Source organism: Balaenoptera acutorostrata, chromosome 2, assembly GCF_949987535.1.
Source record: "Balaenoptera acutorostrata chromosome 2, mBalAcu1.1, whole genome shotgun sequence".
NCBI classification, from domain to species: domain Eukaryota; kingdom Metazoa; phylum Chordata; class Mammalia; order Artiodactyla; family Balaenopteridae; genus Balaenoptera; species Balaenoptera acutorostrata.
Window position 1 is genome coordinate 52,536,534 of NC_080065.1, and position 20,886 is coordinate 52,557,419.

At 37.7% G+C, this 20,886-nt stretch overlaps 1 protein-coding gene across 2 annotated transcripts in view; it reads left to right on the plus strand.

Annotated features, from left to right (window-relative positions):
• The window catches only part of IPO11 (importin 11), a 215,814-nt gene that overhangs the window by 13,245 nt on the left and 181,683 nt on the right, over positions 1-20,886 (plus strand). For both annotated transcript variants that reach the window (XR_009007224.1, XM_007176049.2), the window contains exon 3: positions 19,675-19,818. Coding sequence is in view for 1 of the 2 variants with exons in the window: in XM_007176049.2 (XP_007176111.2) it covers positions 19,681-19,818 (138 nt within the window). In the remaining variant the exon portion in view is untranslated. The remainder of the gene's footprint in view (positions 1-19,674; positions 19,819-20,886) is intronic.

The following is a 20,886-nucleotide window of genomic DNA, read 5'->3' on the forward strand; positions in this document are numbered from 1 at the left end:
CCCTCTTTCTGCCTCTTTACATGGTTGTACCTTTGTGCACTAGAACCTCTAGTGTCTCTTTTTCTCATTAAAACACCAGTCATATTGGATGAGAGTCCACTCTGATGGCCTCATTTTAACTTAATCACATCTTCAAAATTCTTATCTTCAGTACTGGGGATACTGAGGGTTAGGGCTTCCAACATATGAATTTTGGGGAATACAGTTTAGTCCATAACTCTTGGTTATTCCTTTTACTCTCAACTGGTACTAATTTATCAGGATTTAAATGCACTTGTCTTAAATACACTCTTTTCACTCTAGATTCCTCTTCAATTTTATCTGTAATTATTTCCCTTAAGGTTCTTGAAAAAGTTGTCTATGTTCATTTTCTCCACCTTCTTCTTATTTATTTATTTATTTTTCAGTGTGTTGAAGTCTGCCAATCGACTGCAGTCACTGAATTTGATGGGGTGATGGTCACTATTGATCTCCTTATTCTGAAATCTAATGGAATCTTTTAAATCATTTGACATTTTGACTAGTCCTCCTTGAAATTCTCTTCTGTTTCTGTGACACTGTAGTCTCCTTATGTTCCTTCCATGTCTTGGTCAGTCTTTCCTTGGTATATTTTTCTCTCTTCTCTGGCCACTTTAAATATTCATTTCACTCTGGCATACTATCTTCTCCTCTCTTCTGCCTCTGCCTACTCTCCTTGAAGGGTTTCATCCTTTATGAATTCAACTTCTATATCTATTTTGATGACTCCCAGATCTGTTTAGCACAGATCAACTCTGACACATTGTGGTTGTATTAAGATACCTTAAACTCATGTCAAAAAAATTACGTATCTCACCCTTTCTGAAGTTGCTTCTCTTCTTCCTGTGATTCTTGCATGCAGCTCATCACTCACTCAGAGACACCAGAATCTTAACTCTTCCCTGTTATTACCCTTATGTGCTAACCTTCCCGCACTTAACTATATTACTATTTACCAAATCTTGTTTTACCTCTTTCATCTACTTTTTCTTTGTGGCTACTACCTTGGTTCAGATTATCATTATTATCTGGACTTCTATGTAAACCTTCTAAATAATTTCCATACTTCTGAGAATGCATGCCATCCCTCTGTACCTTTCCTTTTTCTGTAGGCAGATGGTGCTGTTATTCTGCAATCTTTCTCTGCAGACTTTCAGATAAAAATCCAAACTACCAAGCCTTGGAAATAGGGATGTTAATGATTTGGCCTTGCTTGTTTTTGCTTTCACCTTCTCTTATTTCCTGCCTCACATTGTTTTGTCATGCTGAATTGTTTACAGTTCTTCAGAAGTGTTAGGATATTTTTTAAAATTGAGACACTTTTTTTTTTTTTAAGATAGTAGTCATCTTTTCTTTTTAAAATTTATTTATTTATTTATTTATTTATTTTTGGCTGTGTTGGGTCTTCGTTTCTGTGCGAGGGCTTTCTCTAGTTGCGGCAAGCGGGGGCCACTCTTCATCGCGGTGCGCGGGCCTCTCACTATCGCGGCCTCTCCTGTTGCAGAGCATAGGCTCCAGACGCGCAGGCTCAGCAGTTGTGGCTCACGGGCCCAGTTGCTCCGCGCGGCCTGGGGGATCTTCCCAGACCAGGGCTCGAACCCGTGTCCCCTGCATTGGCAGGCGGATTAAAATTGAGACACTTTTATGTTGTGTGTCTTCTGCCTAGAATGTACCCATCACCTGTTTGACAAATACCCATAAGGTGCTCATCAGGATAACTGCTGCTCAGCACAAATGCTGCCTTCCTCCCCTCTGGGAAGCCTTCCCCAGCCTTCCTAGGGTGAGTTAGGTCATCTTCTGACCTTCTTCCATAAGCGCTTATCATAGCGCTTGTACTATATTGTAATTGTCTTTTTTCCTCTCTAGACTTGAATGCAAAGACTCCCTTATTTATTTCTCAGAGTAGTGCCTGGCCATGAGAAGCTGCTTCCTTGCTGAATACTGTGAATGCAAATTGAATTGCCAGGGAGTTGAAAAAAATGTGGAATGTTAAATACTCTGGAGGTTATATAACCACTCAGGTCATATACTGTGAGTGGGCTTGAAAAGTCAGAGACTTGGGTTCATTTTTGTGACTTTACACAGCTATAAGCGGAGATTGGGATGTAGTCATTGAATTCATTTATTTAACAAATATTTTTTCATGTGCCAGGTACTAATTCTAGATTCTGGTGATATTCCTTTGAACAAATCTCCTGGTGTCTGGATTTTACATTCTAATTGGGATTCTGAACAGTAAACACATGTCAGACAGTTAAAAATGTTATGCAGAAAAATGGAAGATTAGAAAATAGAAGGAAGGATATCCGGACTAGAGAGATTCTGGATTGAAAGGTAAGCTATTTTAGATTGGGCAGTCAGGGAAGACTTATTTGATTAGTTGACAATTTGAGCAGAAACTGGATTGAAGCTAAAGAGCCAGACATGCAGATATCTAGAGGCAAGAGATTTGCAGCCAGAGGGAACACATTCTGCAAGGGGAGCATAAGATATATTTTATGTATCTGTTCCACTAACTATGGACTGCATATTGTCTCTAGCTCTCTCTTATTGTAGACAACTCCAAGACAAACACCCTTATCCTTGTCTCTTCCTTGTATGCCTATGCAGGAGTTTCTTTAGTTATAGTACCAAGTGTGGAACTGCTGGGTCATAGGATATTACCTGATCATAGGATGTACCTACGCACACGAACACATTTCATTAATGATGACAAGATTGCTCTCCAAAGTGGTTTTACTAATGTATACTCCTAGCAGCAGTGCATAAAGGTTTCTATTTACATACATTCTTGCCAGCGCTGAATATTTTCAGAATTTGTAATTTTTGCCAATCTGATGATTATAAAGTAATACCTCTTTAAAAAAAAAATTCCTGTATGGTATTTTCATTGACTTTTAATTTTGGTTTTCAATTTTGCTATAGTAAAATTTATCAGGAATATAAGCTCTAGTCTTTTGATACTATATTTTGGTTGTCAGGTCTAAAGATTTTTTAGATTTTGGTTTTCAGTTTTGCTGTAACACTATTTATCAGGAAGATAAGCTCTAGTCTTGATATTGTATTTTGGTTCTCAGGTGTAAAGATTTTTTAAAAACAGTTAATTTCATTGGTATTTGACAACACTGTGATCAAAAGGAAAAATGTGGTAGTCAATAGAGAGTGTTGGGTTGGGATAGGAGACTTGAATTCTAGGTTTCCAGAAATGTCACCAATTTGCCTGTGACTGTACAGGAGTCACAATTTTTCTCTTTAACTTTTTTAGGACACAGTTTCTTGGTCAGTAAAACAAAATGCTTAAATTAGATATACTTACTGTTTAGAGAAGTGATATGGATGGCTCTAAGGTGATAGAAAATTATTTTAATGACTCAGAACATAATTTTAATGATAAAATGTAGAACAGTTTCTAATTTTGAGGGTGTTACTGGGCATACAGCCTATAACATGTTTTAATGAGTGAATTTTTATAAATTCAAGTGAGTCCTTAGGCTGAACTCTCACAACAAGAATGAGATTCTTCTAAGACGAGTTGTATGATATCCTGGATCAGTAATTGGGAACTACCAATCAAAGATATGTATATTTGGAGAGGACTGATGGTCCCTTAACAGTTAGCAAAAAGTTCTGACTAAAATTTGGTCAGTTATGGTCTGTTAAATTTAGGCTGTGCTATTACTGCCATTCAAAGAGCAGTATCTTCCCAAAATCAAGCTTACAGCTTTTCCTTCCTATTTCTTTGACATCAGAGAAGGAACTTTAAAACCAATGAGCATAATTGCTGTTCTTTAATAGTTTTTATACAGTTGTATATTTTTTTCTTTCACCTAAAAAGATGTCGAAGAAGGTGGTGGTGACACTAGTTGGGGCCTCACTGCTGGCACTACCTTGGAGGGTGTCACTATTGTTTAGGATTAGCTCCTTAACTATGAGGAGGTGTTCAGTCATGGGGGACTCTCATGTATACCAAACTGGCAAGAGACTTATGGAAGTTTATCAATGCCATTTTACTAAAAACTCCCAGTACGACATGAATACTTGGGTTTATTGGACAGGACTTCTTTCACAGCTGTCTTCTGGCACTGTATACTGTCTTCTTACATACTGTATAATTTACTTCTCTGTCTCCATCCACTAGAATATACTCTCCATGAGAGCAGGGATTTTTTGTCTTTTTAGTTCATTGATGTATCTTAAGTGCCTAGAATAATGTCTGGCATTGTAGGTGTTCAGTAAATATTTGAATGAATGAATGAATGTGGAAAAGTCTAATGACAGGCCAATAAATATCAGAAACCTGATTGAGAGAACAGGATTAGAACAGAGGATGTTAGATATTCCCAGTGAAAAGCATTGTTAAATTTTATTGGCTCAATGTGCCTCATTTCAGTAGGCGAAGATACTGAGCGAATTGTTCATTCATTTATTCCTTCCTTCATTTTTTTTTAGCTCTTCAGCATACTGTTTACTTTCGTAGTATCTTTTATAGATATTTCTCTCTTTACTGTGATATAATTTCTGTACTTCCAGAAATATTGTTGTTTCTTTGACCTCTTTTTCATCATTTCTAAAAGCCTGCCTTCCGCTCTTAGAAATTACAATCACATTATTGCTTTGTTGTTCATCAAACATTTACTGAGCATTTGTTATAGCCCTGACACTGTATTAGGTGCTCGCACATATAGATGAATAAGACACAATATGTGCCTTTAAGCAGCTCGTGATTTTGTTGATGGGACTCAAAAGGAAATAGATGTAATAACAGAAGTATGTTCTATGTAGAAGAGTGATGTGGAGGAAGGAGCGCTTTACTATCTAGTGCATTTAAAGATTTCCAGAGCGGCTGATGTCAGCAGCTTTAGTATTCTCTGTATCATGGTCCATTAGCTGCCACTTTAAAAAACATACACAAAAATAGACGGAATTGTATCATGAACCCTTATCTACTCACCACCCAGGTTTAACAGCTATCAGCTCATGGTCAATTTTATTTCATCTTACCTCCACCTACTTCCGCTCTAACTACATTGGTCGTGCTGTCTAGAAGCTTGGTCATTTTCAGGTTTAACTTTTTTTTTGGCAAACTGCTTTAAGATTTCTGTTTCTCAAAGTTTGAACTCTTCCCCTGGTCTTCACAGAAATTCATTTCTTTCTTGACTTTGACACATTGTCTTTCTCTAGTTTGCTTTTGACTCCAGGCAGTTGAACAGTTTTGTAATATTTCATATCCATAATTCCTCAAGAATGTTTTCTGCCTCTTATTATTCTTTTCGTAGACTTGGGCTATAGATCATGATTTGACTTGCAGGAATTTAACTATCTTTGAAAAAATGACATCTTCCTCACATCTCTCTGTAGGATATGTTCCAGTGATTCCTGGTAAATACTATATTGCTTATACATTTCACCAAAAGGGCTACTCGCCATTCAGGTTTTTATTTGCCCAGTACCTGTTCTTCCAGGAGGAAATTTGGAGCTTTCAAGTTCTTATGCCACTGTCTCAATGGCTTGTATCTGGCTTTTCTTCTTCTTTCCGAATATTTGTCCTTCTGTCAAATGTGGGCTACTGCATGTTTTTCTCCTTAGGTGATTTCATCCCGCTCCTCATATCACTCTGCCTGTTCCTGTTCTACAATTTCTCAGTCTCCTTTATGCTACAATATTGCTTATGAATATTAAATTTTCTTAAGTTCTGTCATATTTATTTTGTGTAAAGCTCAAACACATTTATGTCTTCATCTCACATTTTCTTTTGCTAGAGAAGAGAGTTTTTTTTTTTTTTTATGAATTTATTTATTTATTTTTGGCTGCATTGGGTCTTCGTTGCTGCGCACAGCCTTTCTCTAGTTGTGGCGAGTGGTGGCTACTCTTCGTTGTGGTGCACGGGCTTCTCATTGCAGTGGCTTCTCTTGTTGCGGAGCACGGGCTCTAGGCTTGCGGGATTCAGTAGTTGTGGCATGCGGGCTCAGTAGTTGTGGCTTGCGGGCCCTAGAGCACAGACTCAGTAGTTGTGGTGCATGGGCTTAGTTGCTTCGCGGCATGTGGGATCTTCCTGGACCAGGGCTCGAACCTGTGTCCCCTGCATTGACAGGCAGATTCTTAACCACTGCACCACCAGGGAAGTCCCGAAGAGAGTATTTTTAATCTTCCTTTTGTTTTGTTTTGCTTTGTTTTTTTTTGGCTGCACTGCACAGCTTGTGGGATCTTAGTTCCCTGACCAGGAATTGAACCTGGGCCCTTGGCAGTGAAAGCACAGAGTCCTAACCACTGGACTGCCAGGGAATTCTCGAGAAGAGAGTATTTTTAATGATGCAGTATTTAAGTACAGAAGTAGAGACAGTGCTGTAAGGTTGTTGTCATGTTTTGCCTCAGTGTGAAGTTTTCATTTTCATGTTTTCAATACCATCTTGTATTTACATTATTCTTTAGGCTCCCATTCATTTCTTTCCCTCAGGAGTGCTTTTCTCAGCATTCTTTGCCCTAACTTCCTGAACCCTGAAAACACTTGCTGTAAGGTTGTCCTGCCACTTTGCAGATGGTTGTCCTGACCAAGTGGTCACTGAGAATTCCAGTGTCCTTCTCTTCCCCTGTCGTTGATGGGAAGAGGATGCTTAGAACATACTCTTTGGGATGTGCTACTTACTTCTTACCATCAGGTGGCACTGCAGATTAATCAGTTTATTTCTACATTTTTAGAAATAGTAGATCTAGTAGGATGTTATCTTGTGAAGGAACAAGTTGATGTGGAAACGTTCATGGAAAATACTTCGAAGTGAAATTAAAGATAAACACGATATTGCTAACAAATACAAATTTATTTTCCTTTTATATGATGGAAGTGTACGGTATATATGTATGTGAAGCTTAAAGGAAAGCAAATAATAAATCAGAATTTTTTTTCTTAGTTTCATTTTTCTCAGACTGTTAAATGTTTTAAACTTTTGTTTTTATGAACGTCACATAGTAAGAATTTTTAGAGATGAGTATTTGTAGGTAAAACTGCTGTTAGAATATAAGACTCAGAGTCCCCTGCATGAGGAAGATGTCTTTTGGTAAACATGGCCATCACAAATCCAGGTAATATGGCAGAACTGTTGCTTATCAACTCTTGCTACTGAAAACCAAGTCCTGAATGTTTATGATGAGAGTGCAGTTATTGACTGCATTATCTACTTAAATGTGTATATATAATATATTGCCATGATTTCTTGGTATGTGCTTGACAAGAGAAGTACATGATGATTTGAAACTCTTGAGTTTGAATAAGTTTTAGGATGACAGAAGAGAAATCAAGCAAATATTCCCATGGAAATTTAGAGTAGGTGTAAAGTGAAAATTCTTGGCCTTTTAAAAAAAATGTTTTTTCATCGTAAAGGTAAAATGTGTAGACTATTAGAATCCCCAAAACTCCTAGGACTACCTTAGCACAACACCTTATAATCTTACGTTTCCTGCTTGTCTTTTATTCTTAGGCATTTTTATATTTGTATAGCTTTATTACGTATATTTTATGTGGTATTTTTTATTTGACATTATAGATATTCCTCTAATTACAAAATAGACTAAGAGTATTTTTAAAATCCTGATTGGTTTAGGAGTTAACCTTGAGTTTCTACCACCAAGCAGGAGTTTGTAGCTCCTTTGAAACTCTTGAGTAGGTAGAATATTTTAAGAGTAGAGAAGAGAAAGCAAGGGAATATCTCCTCTCCTCCTTGTTCTGTATGTTTTAGTGTGTATCTTTTATTATCTTTTATTCCAGAATATATCAGTCTTTGACAGTCTGCATGATGTCTCATAGGGAATGCTTCCATAGCCCTGGTGGTTCTTTAACTTGAAGGTATTTGGAGATATATGGAAACATCTTGAGTCAAAACAATCCCTAGGAAGTGTTATTTACATATACTATGCAGGGATGCTAAACAACCTATAATGCATGCACAGAGAAGAATTTCCCTGCCAAACAGTCTCTGTTGAGAAACTGAAATGAATCCAAATGGTACAGTGTGAATTTGAATAGGACTAGCATCTTTGGAACCTTCTGGCTTATGTCAGAAGTCTTACGTCCTTTCATCTTGCTTTAGTTTCTTAAACAAGTGCTCTTCCTTGCTCTGAATTAACGTCACTTGTTGTTGTTACTCTAGCCACATTTTTCATTTCTTCAGCTTTTCCTGGTCTCTTGCTAACTTTGGCATTTACATAGAGCACTTAAAAGAAAATAACAGCTTTATTAAGATATAATTCACAGACCATACAATTCACCCACTGCAAACGTACAATTCAGTGAGTTTTAGTATATTCACAGAGTTGTGTGATCATCACTACAATCGATTTTAGAACATTTCATCACCTCAAACTGAAGTCATTCCACATTGTTCCCCAATCCCTTTTTATGGCTTGATAGATCATTTCTTTGCAGCATTGAATAATAGTCTATTGTCTGGATATACCACAGTTTGTTTATCCATTCGCTTACTGGAGGACATCTTGGTTACTTCCAAGTTTTGGCAGTTATGAATAAAGCTGCTATAAATATGTATGTGCAGGTTTTTGTGTGGACATAAAGTTTTCAACTCCTTTGAGTAAATACCATCGAATGTGATGGCTGGATTTTATAGTAAGAGTATGTTTAGTTTTGTAAGAAACCACCAAACAGTCTTCCAAAAGTGGCTGTACCATTTTGTACTTCCACCAGCAATGTCTGAGAGTTCCTGTTGCTGCACATTCTTGCTAGCATTTGGCCATTCTAAAAGGTGTGTGGGGCTTCCCTGGTGGCACAGTGGTTAAGAATCCACCTGCTAATGCAGGGGACATGGGTTCGAGCCCTGATCCAGGAAGATGCCACATGCCGCGGAGCAACTAAGCCCGTGCGCCACAGCTACTGAGCCTGCGCTCTAGGGCCTGCGAGCCACAGCTACTGAAGCCCACATGCCTAGAGCCTGTGCTCCGCAAGAGAAGCCACCGCAACGAGAAGCCCTAGCACTGCAACAAAGAGTAGCCCCCACTCGCCGTAACTAGAGAAAGCCTGCGCCCAGCAACAAAGACCCAACTCAGCCATAAATAAATAAATAAATTTAAAAAAGTGTGTAGTGGTATCTCATTGTCATTTTAATTTGTATTTCCCTGATGGCATATGATGGGGAGCATCCTCTCATATGCTTATTTTGACATCTGTATATCTTCTTTGGTAAGGTGTCTGTTAAGGTCTCTGACCGATATTTTAATCGGGTTGTTTTCTGGTTGAGTTTTAAGAGTTCTTTTTATATTTTGGATAACAGTTCATTATCAGATGTGTCTTTTGTACATATTTTCTCTCAGTCTGTGGCTTGTCTTCTCATTCTCTTGACATTGTCTTTTGCAGAGCAGGACTTTTAAATTTTAGTGAAGTCCAGCTTATCAATTATTTCTTTCATGGATTGTGTCTTTGGTGTTGAATCTAAAAAGAAATCACTATACCCAAGGTCATTTAGGTTTTCTCCTATGTTATTTTCTAAGAGTCTTTTAGTTTTATGTTTTAAATTTTGGTTTATGATCCATTTTGAGTTAATTTTTGTGAAGGGTGTAAAGTCTGTGTTTCGGTTCATTTTGTTTTGCATGGATGTTCATTTGTTCCTGCACCATTTGTTGAAGAGCCTATCTTTCCTCTATTGTACTGCCTTTGCTCCTTTGTCAAAGATCAGTTGGCTATATTTATGGGCGTCTATTTCTGGGCTTTCAAATCTGTTCCATTGATCTATTTGTCTACCCTTTCACCAGTATCACTCTCCTGATTCATGTAGCTTTATAGTAAGTCTTGAAGTGGGTAGTGTTGGTCCTCCCAGTTTGTTCTTCAATATTGTATTGGCTAATCCATGTCTTTTGTTTCTACATGTAAACATTAGAATCAGATTGTTCATATCTGTAAGATAACTTGTTGGGATTTTGATTGGAATTGCATTGAATCCACAGATCAGGTTGAGAAGAAGTGACATCTTGACAATGTTGAGTCTTTCTATCTATGAGCATGGAATATCTATTCAATATTTATTTAGTTCCTTCATTTTGTTCATTGGTATTTTGTGGTTTTCCTCATATAGATCTTGTACATATTTTGTTAGATTTATACATAAGTATTTCATTTTTAGGGGTGGTAATGTAAATGATACTGTGTTTTTAATTTTCATTTCCACTTGTTCATTGATGGTATATAGGAAAGCATTTGACTTTTGTCTATTAACCTTGTATCCCACAACTTTGCTATAAATCACCTATTAGTTCCAGGAAGTTTTTGGTTGATTCTTTCAGATTTCTACATAGATGATCATGGCACTTCTGAACAGAGACAGAGTTATGTCTTCCTTCCTGATATGTATACCGTTTATTTTCTTTTCTTACCTTATTGCATGACCAAGGACTTCATGTGGAAAAGGAGTGTTGAGAGGGGACATCCTTGCTTTGTACCTGGTCTTAGTGGGAAGGCTTTGAGTTTCTCACCATTAATTATGGTGTTATGTGTAGGTTTTCTGTAGATTGTCTTTATCAGGTTGAGAAACCTCTCCTCATCTTTTGCCTTTTAATCGATTGTTCATCTTTTTACTGTTGGATTGTAAACATTCTGTGTATATTTTGCTTATAAACCCCTTATCAGGTATATGATTTGCAAATATTTTCTCCTATCCTGTGAATTGTCTTTATTTTCTCGATGGTATTGTTTGGTAAAGTTTTAAATTTTGATGAATTTAACTGATCTTACTTTAGTTGCATGTGCTTTGGTATCATATTTGAGAATGCTTTACCTAGCCCAAGGTCATGAAGGTATACTCCTAGATCTTCTTCTAAGAGTTTTATAGAGTTACCTCTTTATGCTTAGCTTTATGATCCAGTTGGAGTTAATTTCTGTCTATGGCATAAGGAAGAGGTCCAGCTGTTCTTTTGCATGTGGATATCCAGTGGTTCCAGCACTATTTGTTGAAAAGACTATTCTTTCTCCATTGAATTGTCTTGGTACCATTGTCAAAAATCACTTGACTTTAGATGTAAGGGTCTGTTTCTGGACTTCAAAATCTGTTTTATTGATGTGTATATCTGTCCTTTTGTCAGTACCAACACTGTCTTGATTACTGTAACTTTGTAGTAAGCTTTGAAATCTGGAAGTGTGAGTGAATTTCCCACATTTCTGTTACTGATTGCAATCTGAGGACATATTTGTATGATTTCAACCCTTTTAAATTTGTCAGGACTTGTTTTGTGGCCTAGCATATGGTCTGTCCTGGAGAATGTTTCATGTGCACTTGAGATGAATGGTTGCTTTCATTCTACTGTTGAGTGGAACGTCTGTTAAGTCAAGTTTGTGTATAATGTTGTTCAAGACATATTTCCTTTTTTCTTTTTTTTTGGCCATGCCGTGTGTCTTGTGGGATCTTAGTTCCCTGACCAGGGATTGAACCGGGGCCCTCAGCAGTGAAAGTGTGGAGTCCTAACCACTGGACTGCAAGTGAATTCCCAAGACATATTTCCTCATTGATCTTCTTTCTAGATGTTCTCTGCATTTTTGAAAGTGGAGTATTGAAATCTCCAACTGTTATTGTTCCTGGCTGAGCAAGCTGGGGTGGGCATGATTGAGGTCCACTGTTCTTGGTCTGATATGCCTAGAGCTTCTGCCCCATGACTGGTGCCTGGGTGCAAGAAGAGTACCCCAGACCTTTTGGCTGTGCTTGTCTGGAATAGAGCTTCAGTATGTAGCTCAGTTAGATGAGAAATGCGAGCTGTCTGCTTTTCTTGGGGAGAAACTGTAGCCCTAGATTAAGAGCCGGAGTGAAAGGGAGCCCCATGTTCTTGGCTCATTCTGCCTGGAGTATAGCTTCTGTCACACTGGGGCAGGAGTAAGCTTGTGGCTCAAATGCCACAGATTGTTGCTATTTTTACCAAGATTTAGTAGTATTTCTTGCATAAATGTTTCTCCATTTGCTGTATGTCCTTAAATATGCTTTCCAGAGACTGTAAATGGTTGCTTTTTATAACTTTTATCAGTTACAGTTGTTTAACTGAGGAGAGGATCTGTGGAGCTCTTCATGCCACCATCCCAGAAGTATTCTCTCTCCTTTCTTTTAAACTCGAAATTGGATCTAGAGTCTTGATTAGATTGTGGCTGATCAGTTTTGGTAGTTCAGAGATGAGGTTGTATACTTCTTTTTGCATCATCACATCGGGAGGCACTTTAGCTCAAGTTGTGCAGCTGTTGGTGATACTGAAGTTGCTTTCTTGGTTGAGCCAGAGACTGACACATCCCTTCATTTTAAAGGTTTGTTTATTTCTTCATTGCATTTAGCAAGTAATCTGTGGGGCGATACACTGGGAATATTCTGTTCCCCAACAGCTCTTCTTTCACTTAATGGTTTTAGCATCCATATTGATCTATGCCTGAATAAATTATTTCACTGAGGGGACTTTTTTGATTTTGAAATTCTTTTTTCTTCAAATTTTCTTGTAATCTTACACCTTCTTTTCTTCAGTTTACTTACTGCTTTAACTTTTAAAAGTGGGGTGTGGTTACTGTTTGTGTGGAATGCCCTAAAACTAAGGACAAACAGATAATGTAGTAGTCTAAAGAAAATTGTCATGACTGAAGTTAAAGTTGATGCAGGCCTGAGAAGTCTGTTTGTTGGTGGCAGGCAGGGTTACTGAGTTTTCCCTATTTGTTTCTTTTAATGAAAATTGGTAAGTTTCCAACTACAGGCGCATCTGTATTATCTTTGGACTTTGGATTTTTCCACAGTTGGCAAAGTATCTTATAGAATCAAGCCTAGAAAGTCCAGTTACAAGGTATGAGTATTTTTAGGCTCTTGGTCATATATTCCTAGATTATTTAGACTTTAATAGAATCGAAGACTACAATAAAGTTCAGTAATTAATAAATTGAACTGACTGACTTGTGAAATAGTGAGAAGGGTGAAATGCCTGCCCTTTTAATTTTCACCTTCTCCTTTCGTATTATTGTTCTTAGAGGAAAAAAAGAGTATGCATTTAGATTTTGAATAATGCTCTTCTGTAGTGTAGTTGAGAGCTAATAATGCTCACAAGCAGTGTTTCCTCTTGCTTATGATTTTGAAACTATACAAATTAATGAAAATCAAAGCAATCTCAGTGTATACACTATTAATTAGAAGACCTAGGCAAATTTAATCTTGCTGTTTGCTTGGTTGTCTCTTGATAATTTATAGGAGCACAGAAAGGGAAAGGATACATTGTTTTAACATAGGTATGGGATTTCTCTCACTACACATAGACCTCAACAGAGGAGATGTAACAGCACTTCCACTGTGAGAGACTAGCTTCCATGGCCTTCAGGCCTACATGGTGATGATCGCCATGAAGATCCTGTCAAGTTCTTTGAGAAATGCCTCTGGCCATTCCCACCAGTTAGTCTGTGTCTGTCTCTCCCTCTCCTCCTACCTTCTACCCTGTCCCTTCTTTTCTCATTCCTTACCCCCTTCTCCTTTTCTTCTTCCCTCTCTTTCTCTGTCAGTCTCAGGTCTCTGGCTTTTTTGGAGACTAGTTGTATGTCTGCTTCACTACTATGTGCAAATAACAGTAGCAGCCCTGTTACATTTCTGCATGCTAATTCCAAGAGAAAGATATTGAAGGTTAGTTTCCAGGTGTACTACCCTCCAAACTGACTACTGCTAGTTAGTAATCATCTATCTTTTATCCCAAGTGAAGTTTATTTCCACACTGTTACATTTGAATGACTCAGTACATTTCTCCCCTTGTTCTTTGTTGCCATTGTTGTCCTCTCAAGAAAACTCCACAATTGAGTACTGTATGAATATTTAATACATAGAAAATGTAGTCCTTTCAGATTTCTGATGGATTCAGGAATCTTTTTCTCCAGGAACCTATTATGGGAGAGCATGGTGTGTTTCTAAGTATTAGGGAGTAAGGTGGTGTGGTGAGACCATTTCATGTTTTAGTAGGAAGAGCTGGGATTCTAAACACCTTGTTATTAGGGCTCACTCTGCCATGTACTAGTTTTCTACAATGATCCTGGACAGTTCTCTTGATAGCTGTTAAGTTCTTCCTCTATAAAACAGTGATATTAGTACACGTGCCAGATTTGCTTTTTATAGGTTTGTTATGGGATCTTTAAAAAATTTAATAGGCTTTAGTAATGTGGTATGTTTAATAATCCATTATGGGTTTGGATTGTTATTTTTGATGATGCACTTAATCTGCAATTTAGGAACTGATTGCTGCTTGAAGCTTCCCTTCAGGAAGTTGATTAGTACTTGGAAATATTTCCAATATAAGTTATGAATGATGATTTGTTTCTCAGACCAAAAAGCCTTTTTACCCATTAGATAAACAACTCATAATATTGTTTCTGTGGGGGAAATATACTCTGATTCCAACTGGTATTCTAGAAACTTATTTTTCATAGTTTTTTTTTTTTTTTTAAATACTTAGCAGCATCGGCATTTATTTATTTATTTATTTGGCCATGCTGTACGGCATGCAGGATCTTAGTTCCCCGACCAGGCGTCGAACCCGTGCCCCCTGCATTGGGAGCTCGGAGTCTTAACCACTGGACCGCCAGGGAGGTCCTGTAGTTTGTTTTAATAAGAATAATTCTCTGCCTCCCACCTCATTATTCCCCATATTTTGGGGAGAGAAAATGACCCTTTCTAATTCTTATCTCAACAACTACTGCAGTGCTTGGCATAGAATTGGTTCTCCAAAAATATATAAGCTGAGCTTTCCTTCCCAGACTGGATGAGCTTTTTGGGAGCAAGGATCAAAGCAAGAGGAGGAGAGGACAGGGCATATACTGCTGGGGAAGACCTGGATGGAGCAGGGTGCTGGAGGGAGGTAGGGATGGGGAACTCTAGCATTTCCATTAGAACAGGTGAATGGCGAGAGTAAGTGGGACATAAAGTTAAGAGAACATAGACTTAAAATTTTTAAAAATATTTATTTATTTAGGCTGCACTGGGTCTTAGTTGTGGCATGCAGGATCTTCCTTGTGGCATGTTTAGTTGCAGCATGTGGGCTTCTTAGTTGCGGCATGCATGTGGGATCTAGTTCCCCGACCAGGGATAGAACTTGGGCCCCCTGCATTGGGAGCATGGAGTCTTACCCAGTGGACCACCAGGGGAGTCCCAGAGATAAGAGTACATAGACTTAAGGATTGCTTTGTTGCGAAGGTCCAGAGAAGTGTGAAGATGTGTGTGTATGTGAGTGCTCTGCACAATCTTTGTTCTAGGTAAAAATTGCTCTGGGGGTTGGCAGTAGTCAGTGATTTTATTTTTCAAGTAGTAGCCCAAAACAGAGACATGGCTTTTTTCTTTCTTTTTGCAGGTTGAGTTTGGGGTAGGGATGAGTTCTGGTATAGCCTTTCTCTATTATTATATTCGTATATTCTTCCTATCTTCCAGTGGCTTTTTTTGTGCATGTATCAAAGTCCAGACACTTTATTTTCCCCTACAAGGTTGTCCGTCACATGATCTGTTCCTTCCTACATCTCCAACCTCATCTTGTACTACTTTCCCCTTTTCTCATTAAGTGCCAATTATACTGGCTTTCTTAAGTTTGTTTATAATATTAAGGCCTTGTTTTCAGTTGTTTTCCCAATCCAGAACTCTGCTTTCAGATCTTTGCTTGTGGGTCTCTCTTGTCACTCTCATGTCTCTTGTAAATGTCACTAGAGAAACCTCTGAACACCCAATCTGAAGTAACACATTCAGTTAGAGTCAATTTTTAACATTATTTTCTTCATATCACTACCTCTTTTCTTTCTTTTTTTAAAAAACAGATCTGTTTTCTTCCACTAGAATGTAAACTGCATGAAGTCAGGACACCATTTTGTTCACTGCTATGTTCTCAGCACCTAGAACAGTGCCTGGTATGCAGCAGGCTTTCAGCAGTTTTATTGAATAAATCAGTTAATTAGCTCCTGTGTGGTTCAGTGTGAAGTCCTTTATTGTTCGAAATTGATCACTTTTGTTAATTCAGCAAATATTTATTAGGCATCTGTCATGTATCTTATTGGGCCCTGGGACTACGGAGATGCCTTAAATGTCTGTTCTGTCACTCAAGGAAGGCAGTATTAGATATTGATTAAGAATAGTGGCTTTGGGGATTTCCCTGGTGGTCCAGCAGTTAAGACTCTACGCTCCCAGTGCAGGGGGCCTGGGTTTGATCCCTGGTCAGGGAACTAGATCCCTCATGCCACAATTAAGAGTCTGCATGCTGCAACTAAAAGATCCCGCATGCTGCAATGAAGATCCCACGTGCTGCAACTAAGACCTGGCGCAGCCAAGTAAACAAACAATTGAGTCCCCATCCTGGCCTCTTGTCTAAGGCCAGCATTTAAAAAAAAGAAAAAAGAAAAGAATGGTGGCTTTGGTGTTCAAGTCCAGGGACTGCTACTTAGTAGATTGTGACCTTGGCAAGGTAAGGTCTCTGATCCTTTAGTTTTCTACCTAAAAATTGGGGATAAGAGTATCTACCACATAGAATAAATATTAGGAATAAATAAATGAATAAAGCTTAGTACACTTAGTACAATGCTTGGCATGTAATATATGCTCAGATATTGGCTTTTTTTTAAATTTTTTTTTTTTCAAAGCTGGTTGCTGTTACATTGCTTGGGAGAGAATCAGTGAATTCCTGCTCTTTATACCTTAGACAGTTCCCTTGTGAGAACTGCAAATCAGTGCTGGGTCAACCTTTTTTTAAAATATATATATATATATATATACTTTTTAAAAATAAATTTATTTAATTTATTTATTTTTGGCTGCGTTGGTTCTTTGTTGCTGTGCACAGGCTTTCTCTAGTTGCGGTGAGCGGGGGCCACTCTTCGTTGTGGTGCGCGGGCTTATCATTGCAGTGGCTTCTCTTGTTGCGGAGCACAGGCTCTAGGTGTGCGGGCTTCTGTAGTTGTGGCACATGGGCTCAGTAGTTGTGGCTCACGGGCTCTAGAGCGCAGTCACAGTAGTTGGGGCGCACAGGCTTAGTTGCTCTGCAGCATGTGGGATCTTCCCGGACCAGGGCTTGAACCCAAGTCCCCTGCATTGGCAGGCGGATTCTTAACCACTGCGCCACCAGGGAAGCCCTAGCTTTTTCTTTCTTTTAAAATTAATTAATTAATTAATATTTAATTTTGGCTGCGTTGGGTCTTCGTTGCTGTGCTCGGGCTTTCTCTAGTTGTGGCGACTGTGGGCTACTCTTCATTGCAGTGCGTGGGCTTCTCATTGCAGTGGCTTCTCTTGTTGCAGAGCATGGGCTCTAGGTGTGCAGGCTTCAGTAGGTGTGGCTCGTGGGCTCAGTAGTTGTGGTGCACGGGCTTAGTTGCTCCGAGGCATGTGGGATCTTCCCGGACCAGAGATCGAACCCATCTGCCCTGCATTGGCAGGCGGATTCTTAACCACTGTGCTACCAGGGAAGTCTTGGGTCTACCTTTTTTAGTAAGAATGTATAATTGAAACTACTGTACATCTTGTCATTCACTGCATTTGCAATAGAGCTGGACTTTCAGATGTACCTTAGTTTTAGATGTTCTAAAGTTGTGCTTCTCAAACTCTGGCAATTATTAAGGTTTACCTAGAGAACTTATTAAAGCACAGCTTTTTGCCCCACTGCCTCCTGCCTTCAGCCCCTGTTTTCATTTGCTAGGTTTGGAGAGAGGGTTGAGAATTTGCATTTCTATGAGGTGATGCTGGTTTTGCCAGTCCTTGGGCCACACTTTCAGTGGGGTTGTGAGAATATGGTAGCCACTGGCCACATGTGGCTATTGAGTACTTGAAATGTGGTTAGTTTGAAATAAAATGTGCCTTTAGTATAAAATATACACAGGAGTTTGAAGATTTAGTATAAAAAATGTAAAATATCTCATTGTTAATTAGTATTTTCAAAATATTGATTGCATGTTGAAAGGATAACATTTTGGAAATATTGAGTTAAATATAATATAATAAAGCTAATTTCACATGTTTCTCTTTCTTAATGTGGCTACTTGAAAAGGTAAAAATTACATACATGGCTTGCTTTTGCGGCTTGCATTATTATATTTCAACTAGTCAGAAAGACATACTGCCTATCTCTTTAAAGTATCTTCTTAGGGCCTCCATGAAGTGAATCTCTCTTATATAGCCTGTTTTTGAAATCACACATTACCAACAAACCCTCTAAATTGAGTAAAATCCATTCACATATTACCAAGTGGTAATGAAACATGGAAACTTACATTGTTCAAGAAGCTCCTATAATGGAAAAGAATCTGAAAAAGTATCTATGTATCTATCTATCTAATAACTGAATCACTTTGCTGGGTACTTAAAGCTAACACAACATTGTAAATTAACTATACTTCAATAAAAAAAAATTTACCAAGAAAGTAAACAAAACAAAACACCCCAAAAACTCCTAATTAGTGAGGGAGACAATATATATTTACAAGGTACCACCCTAGTCAGTTCTAAAATACAGACAACAGACTACTAATTTAAAATCTTAGGTCAGCTCCATTGCTAATTGGTAATATTTTGTCTGATTCCAGTTGTTATGCCCTAGCGCTGCTTTACTCACGTAGACTTCAAAATGATTAATTTCCTTAAAAGTTGTAATATTTGGGTAAAATTTCTTGTTGAATCAACATTTGGAATCTTCCCTTTTCATGAGTCATTGCAATTTAATGACAACTCTTAACAAAGGAGGTAATTTGCTTTGGCTATATTCCTTATGGGTTAATGACTTTTAGACTTTTACTGTCTGGAACATTCTTCAGTTTTAGGTAACTGCTGTCATAAAGCTAATTCCCAGTCACCTCTGTACTGGGAACTATTTTTTTATCAACTCTTAGTTTTCAGTTTTAATCTTGCATACTTTGTATATGTGTATTGTGAACTATACATACTTTTCTGAGTAAACAGTTGTACACAATTTTGGGGATGATTAGAAACAGAATCCTGGAGAATTCAATAAATTGCTTATGTATTTTTAGAATGGCTTCAGATTCTTGGTATAGGATTAGATGATCCAACCCTTAAGATCCTTTCTAACTTAGGGTTTTATTTTGTTTGTTGGTTCAGTTCTTTTTTTCCCTTCCACAATATTTCTTGGGTATGCATTTGTCTTTTATATTAAAAAAAAGAATTTTCAGACACGTTTTATTGGTGGCACCTAAGATGATAATGTGAGGTACTTAGCACTCTGTCAAAGCATTCCTTTTTCAGTTCTCTTCCTCCTGGTCTTGTTAGGAATAAAGTGGTTAATACTTTTATAGCTTTTATTATGCTTATCTTTAAAACAAACAAACAAACAAACAAAGAAGGCATTATGATTAGAGTCTTGGGCAGGCAGTGGTATTTAACCAGAATTTAGTAACTTCGGTTTTTGTTTGTCATTATTTTTCCCCCCTATTTACTACCTTCTATATATGGGACAATAAAAGGCAGTTTCCTTTAGAAATAAATTGATTTAAGCAAAGGCGATTTGAATTATGGGAGTTTTAAGTTAGAGTATGGGTGGTACATAAAAGAGATAGAAATCCAGCAGATACATGAAAGAGTAGGTATGAAGTACAGGAGTAATTCAGAACATTGAAGCCCCTTTTCTCCCTTTTATTAGTGTTAATTTTTTAACTATAATGTACATTCAAGTATGTTAACTTATCATTGCCAGGTTTCCATGGATCTCAATAGTGCCAGTACTGTCGTTCTTCAGGTCTTAACACAGGCCACCAGTCAGGATACTGCTGTGTTAAAACCAGCTGAGGAGCAGTTGAAACAGTGGGAGACGCAGCCAGGTTTCTATTCAGTGTTGCTGGTAAGTTGTTCTAAAAGAGTTTACTATAAATTTTAATAAAATGAGACACTATTATTTTTAATTGTTCTAAAAACTTACTTGTATTGGTGGTTTACTTTAGTGAAACTGATCCAAATGTTTGCCTGCCATTGCTCCTGCCACATATTAATTCAGAGCATGGCTCTTTGAGAATGTTTAAAAAATGTTTATTGATGATTGAATAAATAACCCAGCAGGGTACTGGTAGAATCTGCTCAGTAGACAACACTGTGCTGATAATCTATTTTAGTGTGTTAATGCGGACCTGAAGACTTTAGGTAGTACACTTTTATGTTTTGTCTTCATCCTTATCCTTGCCCCAGTTAATTTACGTTGTCAGAGTTCTTCAGGTCTCCCCACCGCTGCATCTGTCAGGGCTACCTTGCTCAGTGTGTTTCACTTTAAAACGCCATTTTCTTTTCCCCCGTCTAAAAATTTTATTTTCTTAACATATCTGATCTTTTCCTGGGTGTTATGGGAAATAGTATGATAATTAACAATATGTGCTTTAACTAAATCTTTCTGGGAGTTAAAAGCTTTTGGTTAATTAATGAAAATCGTTTTCTCGATGCCAGAATGAAAAGACGTCTTTTTGTATTGAAGGCCTTTCTTATTCTTTTCTTCTTCGGAAAATTTGAGAACTCTGATTAGTGTGTGAGATTTAGTTTCTGGCCATGGCAGGGAGGTTACCAATTGGATCAAAAACCAATTCAGTATGTGTGACTGGGTCAAAAATTCAGAGCAGAACTGTTTACTATATCTTGTAAAATAGAAAATTATGACATTACATACATATTTTGACTTCATGACTAAAAAGTTTTGAGTTGTTACATTTAAGAAGTTACTAGTCATGCCTGGAAGGGAAATTAAGTATCTGGAGTCATACTTGATATTCTGAATATATAATATGAAAGTTGGCTCTTTGACACAATAACACAAAGATAAAAAACATTAATTTCTAAAGATACTAAAGAAAGTATCTTATTCTTGTAGATAATCCCAGCATTATGTTTGTAAATTTGTGGCATAGTATAAATCTTTAGAAAATCT